Raw genomic sequence first — 10,959 nt, forward strand, 5'->3', positions numbered from 1 at the left:
CATCGAGCAACCTCATCTGTGAGCCAAGGGCGTCAATCCATCCCAGCCGAGCAGCCATATCGTACACCCGTCCTTCGTATTCGACCCAGTACGATACCGTCAACTAAGTGTGCGGAGTTGTCTGGATTTGGCATGTATACTCCATAGGTTGCCGCTCAAGGTCAGCCTGCGATACGGACCTGAATCCGTCGCCTGTCCGTTTCGCCTTCGCCTTCACCTTTGCCGGTCAACCATCATCCGTTACCGGGTCTACCGATTCGATACGTATCTAGCGCAAAGGCTAGAGCCGCCGCTGTGTGCTCCTGGGCAAACCGTGCTCCATCCGGCATCGCCTGGGCCTCATGTCCCACGCAACGCCAGCACCCTTCCGCGCAAAGCCCCCATCACCATCCTCTCACGCAGTCGACAGCGCGAAACTACATCAACTGTATCTGCAGAATCGTCCAAAGGATCAGATCCCTCACACTCCGACTTCTCCTCCGTTAATGTCAGTCAGCGCTCAAAACTATGCCTCGAGCTTCTCCACTACTCAAACGTCACCGCCAAAGACCCTCCAAATCGCTTCTCTCCCCCCTTCTCCTTCCTCCGTCCCCATGTGTTCTCAGATCTCCCAACAACCCACTGTAACGTCAACTACGTCACTTTCCACGCCAGCTAGTAGTGCTGGTGGGCCTTTTCACCAGCAATCACACGATGCGTGAGGCGGAGGACATTTCGAACAATGTTACAACAGACCCACGGAAGGATGGAGAATCATATGTGGGCAAAGGAATCGGATTAGATTTAATGGATATCGATACCTCTGACCACAGAAGAACTGATCACGACCGGCAGAATAGAGGGCTTGATCAAAGCTTCGGTGGGAATACAATGGATTTGGATTACAAAGCGACATCTTCCACGCAGGAGGAAGAGCTTAGCCTGGCAGCTCTCCAGCAGGATATAGGCACGGCTTTCCATCTCTGCAAATCCTGTAAGGTCTCCCTAAGGCACTGTCTTGCTTGACTTTCAAACCTCAAATTTTCCCTTTTAAAAGAAAAAGATAAATTGGTTTGTCAAATTTTCATTTTCGGGCACCATTGATGTTAACACGACTTCCCAATGCTAGCTTATACCGTATCTGGCCCGAATCCGAGCCTAGATCTAGTATCACTCTACGGCCTAGGTCCAGTTGCTTCCTCAGTTGCTCGAACAGACCCGGTCACGGGCGAGAAAATTAACAGATTAAGAAAGTCCTATGAAGGGAAAATTAAAGGCCTTGGTCTAGCAGGAAGAAATAAACCCGTCAAAGCTGAACCCGGGACACCTGGAGGATTGAAATATTTGACGTTATGGCCAGAAGAGGAGTGGCAAAACCAAAAAGTTTATGGAAAGGATATCAAAGTGGCCGAACCGGACTCGTCGTTCTTCAAGCAGCAATTAAAGGCAATGAAAATGGAGCCAGGAAGCTTACCTAACCATGAATTTTGGGAGATGCTCTAGGCATGAAAAATCGTTCCAAAGGCTCTGGCAGCTAATGATACATCCTTGGCTAAAGCGGCTGGTACCGTGCCCGGGTCTATCCGTCAGCCAAATGCATGCAAATGGGACTCCCACAGCGATATCTACTCCAGCTACAGAAAACACAAGACCAAAGCGCGCAGGTAAGAAGCGGAGTTATAACGACAGCAGCTTTGTTGGTTACGGCGAAGGATTCCCCGATGACGAGCTAGACTTGGACAGCGGACGGTACTCGAATAGTGAGGAGGGCGCCAGGGGCCCGGGAAAGAAGAAAAGGAAAAAGGTGACAAGCTAGCCTTCCTCGCACTCCTATGGCACACACATTCATTTTCCTCATACGCGCGACTAACGTCAGGGCAGGATCACATCTCGGGAATGTCCCCCACTCTCACTGAACGAGCCGGTAGCTACGGCGTGGGCATGTTTGGTGTTGGCGCCCGATGACTTGATTTGAAAAATACAATGAACAGCATGAATTTTTCGAGTTTATGGTGAAAATTTTTACGGTTCCAATATCGGCGTTTTATTTCAAAAGAGGGTTTTGGCGTTTGGGATTCAACGTCCTTTTTTCTTGTCCTTCGTGTTTCGTTCTTCTCTTTCACCTTTTTTATTTTCCCTTCGCTGTAATTCAAATTTTGTCCATTATTACTAATTCCCCTAGCGGAAATTTGCATGGTGGTGCTGGATATACCCGCCTTGGTCAAACCGGCGTTATTTTGGGAGGGTTGGCAAGGAAAATATATGCCAATAGGGCGGTGATTTAGGTTCTTTATTTTCGATTACCATGTCCATTCCTATTTTCATCCTTTATATCCATAGCTTCCGTTGTTTGTTCCTTACCTCATTATGTCCTTAGCCTGCACGTCCATCTTTACCCTCTGTTTTGATTGTTTTTTCAGTTCTCTTTTGCCCCGTCTCTCTATTTGATATGCCTCCCATTATTTGGAGGTTGCCATGAAGGGCATTCTGTTTGTTCTGCTTACTATGCGCCTATCTGTGGGTCTGAATGTTCCTTTGGCTCTTTCAAAAACCAATGGCCAATTATATTGATGATAGCTCTTTCGATTATTCATTGAAAAGGTCATTTTAATATCGTGTCGACACCAAAAAAAAAGGGGAAAAAAAGAAAGAAAGAAAGAAAGAAAGAAAAGCAAAAGGAGGGGTTGAGGGGATGAAAGCCGGGGTACATACGAGAGACATATACTCCTACGTCCGCCCCGCCTTTGTCAGTGTCAATTTTCTGGCTTTTTCGTTCTCTGTCACTCCTGTATCGCCCTCGGCAATCTGCTGACTGATTGTTATGATTACTAAGCCATCCTATGATGTTATTCTATACTCCTTTCTGTTGTTCTCTTGTTTTATATCTTGTTTGAATGCATATCGTAGCGGTATGAACCGTGAAATTTCTGTTACATAGTTAACATAGAGAGTTTAATCGAGAAGAAAATTAGCTATTATTATGGTAATTACTGAAGCGTTTGCAATAGCCGAATTTTGAATAAAAACACACAATCAAAGGGAATTTGATTGTTCCATAGCCGGAGAAACATGGTAAACATTCTCCACAATAGGCACATCTTGTTGTAGGGCGTGCCTCGGCAGAGACGGCATTAATAATATTTAATCAACCCCACTATGCAGCAACAAGAACGACGGGACCAGAGATGTATTTAAACGACAGGATCCCTGGTGACAATTTCGTCTGTAGTTGTAAACTTTCGGACTGGTCTCTCGCAGCTATTAGTTTTTTGTCAAAGTTCCCCATGGTGTCCAATCGCCCCTTGACGACGTTTTCCGTACTTTCATTTGATATATATGGCACCTTAATTGATTGGGAGAAGGGGATTCTTGAGAGCTTGAAACCGCTTGCTGCCCGACTCCCAGATTCGCATCCTCTGAAATCAGACCATGTTGCTCTTGGCTGTGCGTTGAACAAATATGAACGTACTTTCCAAGTCGAGAACCCAACACAGTCGTACGATTTGATCCTCAAAGTTTCGTATGAAGCCCTCGCAAAGGAGTTACAAGCTCTGCCAGCTGCTACGGATACGGAAGACGCATCCTCACTTCTAGACAAAGAGAGCAGCGCATTCGGAGCGAGCATTGGCACCTGGCCACCATTCCCAGATACCGTTGAGGCGATGCGAAAATTGAAGCAGCGCTATAAGCTTGTGCCTTTATCGAATGTGGACCGCGCTTCTTTCCAGAAAACTCTCCATGGCCCATTAGGCGGAGTGCATAAAGGGTTAAAGGATGGGGAGGCCTTCTTCGATGCCGTATATACGGCGCAGGATGTTGGGTCTTATAAACCAGACCCCCGAAACTTTGAATATCTGTTATCGCATTTGAAGTCGGATTTTGGAGCAGCCAAGGATGATGTTTTGCATGTTGCGCAGAGTTTGTTCCATGATCATGAGCCGGCGAAAAAGTTTGGACTGCAAAGTGTGTGGATCTCAAGGGGGGAGGGACGGGACGGAATGGGTGGCAACGTGGCTGAATACCTTGGGGGTGATAATGCGAAAGTCGCATTTGGTTGGCGATTCAATACTCTGGGTGAGCTGGCAGAGGCTATCGAAAGGGAATCGGAAGGGGGAGTCTGATATGGGGTCGAGACTTTGCGATCAACCACATTTGTCGACTATCTGTTCCTACACAAGGTAGTTTACGTGTAACAATGAAACAATATTAATTTCCAATGATGGTCATAATACCTCAGACACATAGCCGTGTTATAGCTGATATGTATATTAAGACAAATGGCCACTCTTTACGGATTGATCCTTTTGGTGCATTGGATTGCTCTCCCACGTATTATCAAGTTTCACACACCTCAAACTCTTCCTGGAACCATCCTACAGAACAAGTACCCGCATCAGGCCACTTAGATGCTGCGCACCCGGAATCGGTGAACATGGGCACCTAGCCTGCGCCACCAGGGCTTCGCTCAGTCTGACTGGTACAAATAATAAGATCAGATATGTGTGTGAATCTAGAATCAGTTTGTCATTGTCAACGGTATGCTCAGAAATCCGAGGGAGAATGGACCAGGATCAACAATCTCGCACACCGACAAATGCTTTTTTCTAATATTCTCTCTGGTGCAGCGAAGTTGGACGGAAACCGATGAGGGCGTTCTATTCTGCTGATCAAATGATCATTCCAGTCTCTACATTCTAGGACGCAATATATACCTAAAATGACAAAACAAATCAGTGCATCCCGCCTATTGATTCACGAGATGGCCTTAACGCTTAGACTGTCTGTCGATTTCTCGAATCCCTACAACTTAACATTTGCGTCGATAATTTTGCTCACGGCCTTCCACCCTTCTCCCGCAGGAACCTCAATCACACGGCGCTCTTTCCTCAACAACCCCGCAAACTCCGGTGGAACAATGTTGTCAAACTCGTAGCCATCCTGGCCTCCTAGCGCCATATCAACAGCTGAAACGAATTTTGCTGGGTGTGCCGTTGACAGAGAAATATGATGTGTGCCAGGGTTGCGATCAATAGATCGAAGGGAAGCAGCAACTCCAACAGCGGAGTGTGGATCAAGGATGTATCCACCCGTGCTGCCTCTTGTTCCGCTACTAACTGGGGAGGCGGGGAAACAAGAGGAGTAGATGTCGCGAATAGTGTCGATGGTTTCCAAATCGGAGACACGCTCAGATTCGAAATGTTCTTTGGCAGCATCAAGAACGGCTGGCTCAACTCTGAAGCCGCCTTGAGTTTGCAGATCGCCAAGCCATCTGCGGACGATATCGCTGGCTCTTTGCCGCTGTAGATGAATATCTCCGTCTCCGCCAAAGACTTTAATGGCGAGAAACCAGAGGAGGCGCTCGAAATTGCTTGAGACTAGGATATCCATGGCTGGGCTGAAGGTTTCTTTGACGCCACTCGGCTCCGCGCCTGTGGCCCCATTCCCGGTAGGTTTCTTGGTATATTGGCCGGTTTTCCAGAATCGGTCAAGAATGTCGTTTTCGTTTGTTGCGATGACTAGCTTCTCTGTGAGAAGGCCCATTTGTTTTGCAAACCAGCCAGCCTGTATTTCATTAGCTCCACATTAAATAACCCCTCTAAAGGTCGATCATAAAGCTCTCCAGGGATCTACTTACAAGGATATCACCGAAATTACCTGATGGTACGACAAACCTTATGGACTTGTCTTTGGTGTATTTTGGACTTCTGGTGAGGGAGAAATAAGAGTGAATGTAGTAAGTCATTTGGGCAAGGATGCGCGCCCAATTTATCGAGTTCACACTCGCCAACTTGTACTTGAGGTTCATCTCTGGATCAGCAAACATCGATTTGACCATAGCTTGGCAGTCATCGAAGGAGCCTTGAACGCTAAGGTTATGGACATTGGGATCGAGGACGGTCGTCATTTGGGCCTCTTGGATAGCAGAGACTTTTCCCTTAGGATGCAGAATGAATATCGAAGTATCTTCCTTCCCTCTCAGGCCATATATAGCAGCGGAACCGGTGTCTCCACTCGTAGCTCCGATCACAACGAGGTGCAGTCGGTCTTTTCCACTCTTCCCTTGATTTCGCCGTGCAAGAAAATACTCAAAGAGGTTTCCGAGGAACTGCAGAGCAACATCCTTGAATGCAAACGTCGGGCCGCAGAACAGTTCAAGAAGGTAGAGTTGCTTTGAGTCATCGAGGGTAACGAGGGGCGTAACATCTGTCGATCGGAAAGTCGAATAGCTACGGTTGATGATATTTTTTAGATCCGCTGGAGGGATCTCTGAAGGGGAGATATACAGAGACATAATCTCAAATGCCAACTCCTGGAATGTGAAATCCCGCCACTTTGACTCCCAGCCCTCCGGTAGTTGGGGGATGGCTTCTGGAATGAACAAGCCGCCATCTGACGCAAGACCTTTCAGCACGACATCTTCGAAAGATAGCTAGTGGAAACCCCAATTCGTGTCAGTTTAAGAATTGCAATCCATACTCGAAAATGTGAAGGCATCACAAAAAATCGCGAACGCAACCATGTATTTGGTCTTTCGTTACTCACTCCGCATGATGAGCCCCGAGTACTCAGATACCTCTGCGAATCCGTCCCCGACATGTTTTCGGTTCAGAGGACAACCCAATTACACAGGAGTAGTACAAACGCTGCCAGCAGGGAGGTCAGTCAGCGAGCAAAATAATTACCCGTTCTAGACTTTTTACTTTTCTTTTTAATTTTATTAATCGCGGGGCGACCAAAGCTTGCAATAAAAACTCGATTCGGCCACTTTTCGGATGACTAACCGCGGAACCAGCCCAGGCCCGAAAAATCAACCGGCGGTCCCATTATCTTTTTAAGGAATTGTTAGAATGTAATGGTGTGCATTAATATGATTCATTTCATCGGGGTTTTTGAACTTTTAATATAAATCTCGAATGTCTTATCGTATTGCTGAGAGGTACCAGAAGGTGATGCCTCCGGCCGGTTACCAGGCTCGGGAAAATATCACAACGCAAGAGAGAAAAAGTTCGTTGGAAAAGATATATATCCTCCAAGACTTAAAAAGCTGCACACAAAATTGAGAAGCTTAATACCTTTCGTTGTCTTCCTTATTCAACAGCGCCCTTTTCCATCGTCCCTCCCAAGCAGCAGATATTCCTCCAATGACCTCCAAATTTGACCAAGCGCTTGCGCGCATCGATGACGCTCATCGACAAGATCCAAACTTGGTCACCGTAAACGGTGCTGCAGTGCCGTACGAACTCTACTATGCGAATAAAATGACCCAGCACCTTGAGAAGCGTGACCCATCAGCGTCTGAGATTCTTAGGCTGGCTGTACGTGCGCAGCATCTCCGCCGCTGGGAAGTTCCCAGATCTACTTACCCAATGACGAGACCGGGCTACTTCGCCTGGCGGACAGCGCTGAAAAACCGGCAGGCTGATATTGCCAAGAAGATTTGCCTCGATTGCGGGTACGATGCAGACGAGGCCGGGCGCGTTGCCTCATTGGTCCGCAAGGAAGATATGAAGCAGGACGTGGAGTGTCAAGCCCTGGAGGACGTTGCATGCTTGGTATTTTTGGACGACCAGTTTGAGAAGTTTGAGAGAGAACATGATGAGGAGAAAATTGTGGGTATTTTAAGGAAAACCTGGACGAAAATGTCGGAAAAGGGACATGATTTGGTTTCACAGATTGAGATGACGGATCTCGCAAAGGGACTCCTTACGAAAGCTCTATCGACATGACATTTGCAGCCGCACTAATATAAATAAACAGGCCGCCAAGAAACTGGAATTGACTTCATAGAAGGGAAGATGAATGCGAAACAAGGCCTCATTATCAGACTATATACACCCAACCTGATACCTACCTCTGGTCCAAGTACAAGTTGCGCTGGAACGAAAATAACCCTCGAGACTTTTAAAACCTATCACCATTTTTCGTATGATTACAATTTGCCATTATCAATCATCCGAACCAAGAAGACAGCTGCCCCGGCGGCTGCTCCTCCTACCATAACCATCTGAACGCCGCCCTTGAGACCGGCTATGATGTTCTCTCTGCCGCTCCAGCCTCGCACAATGCATGTTTTGAGATAGCCAAACACTAACAGTGTAACTGCCATTACGCCGGCGCTATATTTCAACGCGGTCAAGACTTGGTGGCTGAGAATGTAAGGAATAAGCGGAATGAATCCTCCAATGAAGTACCCCAGAGCAAGTGTGATGGCGGAAACAAGAGCTTGGTTGGCATCTGGTTCAGGTTGCTTGTGGTGAAATGCCAAGAGGAATTCCATCAGCTGTTTGGGGGAGCTGTGCAATGTTGAACTCATCTCTGAAACGGGATGATCGGGAAGACTGTAGGGCGCAAACACTTCTCTAACCATCGTCGTTGTCTCGCACGGGCACGCCGAGATAAGCTCTTGTACTTCGCGTTTGGCTGTTTCGTATGACTCTCTAAAATGAACACCCCAAGGAAAAAAGGTTACGGGGTCAGCCTCGATCGTCAACCCGGAGCCTTATTTTTTATCTCCCGCGCTACTTACATTTCGGTTTTGGCACCCACATAGCCGCCCAGGCCCATCGAAATGGCGCCAGCAACAAGCTCTGCCAGACTGCCCAAGACGACGACTTTGGTGTTGCCGAAAGCTGACAAGCCCGCACTCAGCGCGAAGGGCACCGTAAGGCCATCCGAGAGGCCCAATATAGCATCCGATATTATTCGGGGATTTATTTTGGAGCATGACGTTGACTGAGTCTCGCTCCCGGAATCGTTTGCATTACGCGAGCAGGTGGGAAATGTCTGGTAGCGGCCCCAATTTTGCGCTTCAGGGTCACCACCATTGACCACCGCGCCTCCCCTATCACATCTTCTAGTTGTGGTGGGAAGCAGAGGCTCTCCTATCGGTTCGATCATTCTCGTATGAGTTGTCTAGCTATGAGTCATGGGGAGGGAGAGAGAGAGAGGCAGGACGAGTTAATAGGGATCTTACTTGTGTCTTGGTTTGAAGATCGGGACTTCGAAAAGCGATCAAAGCCCGATTGGGCTCCATCGTTGCTCGGGGCCATCCGCGGAAAATATTTCGCTCAGAAACGAAAATGCCATGCACCCTCTCGCTTGGAATTATGAATAACTTTTTTTTGGTGCGCGGGAGAGGGGGAGAGAAAGCCGCCAGAGGAGCCGAAGGGCTATGAGAATGTATACAAAGTGAAGGCAGGGTGCGTTATGTATATCTCAGGAGATGGAGGACGCCAAGACGATGGATTGATTCTTAGCTGTTCAAACGGCGGTTAGAGAGGCAAAACTTTTGATATTTTTACCATCTGCATGTCCTTTTTACGTTCTTGCCACCGAGGGCCTTCGTAGTATCGAGCTGCTACGGCGGAGCTTCTGCCAAATCTTATTCCAGCGCCCCGGCCAATCAGCACGGCGGTAAATGTAAAGTCCGCTCACTTACGCCCTACGTGGAACTTTGTAAGCGTCGCGCAGGAAAACCTTCTGGTTATTTTTGGATTAGCTTCCCAGCGGCCGGTTCTTTCTACAGCCAACGGGCTTGGATCCAAACCAAACCAGCTCCGCTTACTCCGTAAAGATGGCTGGGTTCCTGAACAGTTCCAAGGTTGCCAATGTGGCTGTCGTTTCATCTTCAAGAAAGAGATCGCGCGGGAAAAAAGGGAGACAGACAAGTTGAGAGAAGCCAGGTTGATGATGATTAATATCTTGTTCCTGGTTGGCCTCCAGTCCGGAGCTAAATGATTACAAGCGATATTGTCAATCTGGGTTAGATTCATCTTCAGAGGGAACCTTACAGTATATCAATCAGAGCCAAAATATAAAAAAGAAATTAAAACCATAGTTAATAAAACTGCAACTTCTCATTGAAACTTTCAGTTAACTAAGAACCAAAAACAAAATAAAACCACCATAACAATAATAATAATCAATTATCCAGCATCTTAATTATCCCTTGGTGTATATGTATGCAAATGTACAGTACACTCATTTTGACCATTGTTGCGCATCCAGATATACTCTTGCATATTCTGACTCTTGGTCGCGGAGGCCTCAAGCACCCCCTTCTCTCTTCGCATACTCTTCCTCCATGCGCTCCTCAAACAGTCGTTCCGCCTCTTCCTTGCTCAGTTGACTTCTCCCTAACTGCCCAGTCGTATCGGATGCCGGATCCGCGGTCGGTGTGGAGCCCGGCGCTGTTTGGGGTGGTTGTGAGAACGATTGCTCCTGTAGCTGCAGCTGTTGGTGCTGGTGTGAGGCTGAGGATGATGAGGACGAAGTGCCAGTACCTGGCGATGCGGAGGAGTTGGAGGGGACGGGCATTTTTATGTGACCTTGACCCGGTATGCGTTGAGCGTACGTAGTATTGTGGATGGCTAGAATCCGATCATATATTGGTGGTGGAACACCGTTTCCGTTGTTTGCGGGGGCGGCTTGCCGTTCGACATATTGTGGCTTAACAAGCATAGCATAGCCGCTGAGCCGCTGAGCCGCTGAGCCGCTAAGCCACGTTGCCAAAGCTTCGATCGATGATTTAAACTAGTCCCAAAATAGGATATGAATACTGATAGAAGCTAGTTTTATAAATCTACGCTGCGTAGATCGTTACTAGTTCTGCCTTGATCAAGTAGCAGTTGTCTCAGTTAGCGGGGCCTACTAATTGCCATTCGGTTGCGTGACATTCGATGACATCATCGGTGACAAGGTGTGAGACCAGATGAGGTGTGATTTCAAAAGGCCATGGGTTGTCGCGATACCGAATCTCAAGAGAATCTGAAAGCATCTCCCTTCAGGTGGGAGAAAGCCGCTATCCAACAACCGTTGGGACGTTGATAAGGAGACCCCATCTGCGATGGGGAACAGTTCCGTTTATGACTCCTAGGACAAGTACTCTTCATACTCCCAGATACTTGAAAAGTCAAAGATATTTTCGATGTACCGCTGCCAATTATTCGGCTAGAGGATAAGTGCTATAACCTCTGTATT

General features: G+C 47.5%; 5 protein-coding genes across 5 annotated transcripts; 3 read left to right on the plus strand and 2 right to left on the minus strand.

Annotated features, from left to right (window-relative positions):
- Positions 1-693: 693 nt before the first annotated feature.
- On the plus strand, positions 694-1,482 carry HCAG_00791 (predicted protein; the record flags this gene model as incomplete). Its single annotated transcript, XM_001543695.1, has 2 exons — positions 694-973; positions 1,109-1,482. The coding sequence occupies 2 exons, from the start codon at positions 694-696 to the stop codon at positions 1,480-1,482; spliced, it is 654 nt and encodes a 217-aa protein (XP_001543745.1).
- Positions 1,483-3,135: 1,653 nt separating this feature from the next.
- HCAG_00792 (conserved hypothetical protein) lies at positions 3,136-4,100 on the plus strand (the record flags this gene model as incomplete). Its single annotated transcript, XM_001543696.1, has 2 exons — positions 3,136-3,166; positions 3,385-4,100. 2 exons carry the CDS (start codon positions 3,136-3,138, stop codon positions 4,098-4,100), a joined length of 747 nt encoding a protein of 248 aa, XP_001543746.1.
- A 679-nt stretch (positions 4,101-4,779) lies between these two features.
- On the minus strand, positions 4,780-6,576 carry HCAG_00793 (threonine synthase; the record flags this gene model as incomplete). Its single annotated transcript, XM_001543697.1, has 3 exons — positions 4,780-5,541; positions 5,615-6,409; positions 6,523-6,576. 3 exons carry the CDS (start codon positions 6,574-6,576, stop codon positions 4,780-4,782), a joined length of 1,611 nt encoding a protein of 536 aa, XP_001543747.1.
- A 545-nt stretch (positions 6,577-7,121) lies between these two features.
- On the plus strand, positions 7,122-7,657 carry HCAG_00794 (predicted protein; the record flags this gene model as incomplete). The annotated part of the gene is made up of 2 exons (XM_001543698.1): positions 7,122-7,593; positions 7,653-7,657. 2 exons carry the CDS (start codon positions 7,122-7,124, stop codon positions 7,655-7,657), a joined length of 477 nt encoding a protein of 158 aa, XP_001543748.1.
- Positions 7,658-7,909: 252 nt separating this feature from the next.
- On the minus strand, positions 7,910-9,029 carry HCAG_00795 (conserved hypothetical protein; the record flags this gene model as incomplete). The annotated part of the gene is made up of 3 exons (XM_001543699.1): positions 7,910-8,417; positions 8,507-8,861; positions 8,954-9,029. 3 exons carry the CDS (start codon positions 9,027-9,029, stop codon positions 7,910-7,912), a joined length of 939 nt encoding a protein of 312 aa, XP_001543749.1.
- Between the last annotated feature and the right edge of the window lie 1,930 nt (positions 9,030-10,959).

The sequence above is a fragment of the Histoplasma capsulatum genome, genomic scaffold (genome assembly GCF_000149585.1).
Source record: "Histoplasma capsulatum NAm1 scaffold_1 genomic scaffold, whole genome shotgun sequence".
NCBI lineage: Eukaryota > Fungi > Ascomycota > Eurotiomycetes > Onygenales > Ajellomycetaceae > Histoplasma > Histoplasma mississippiense.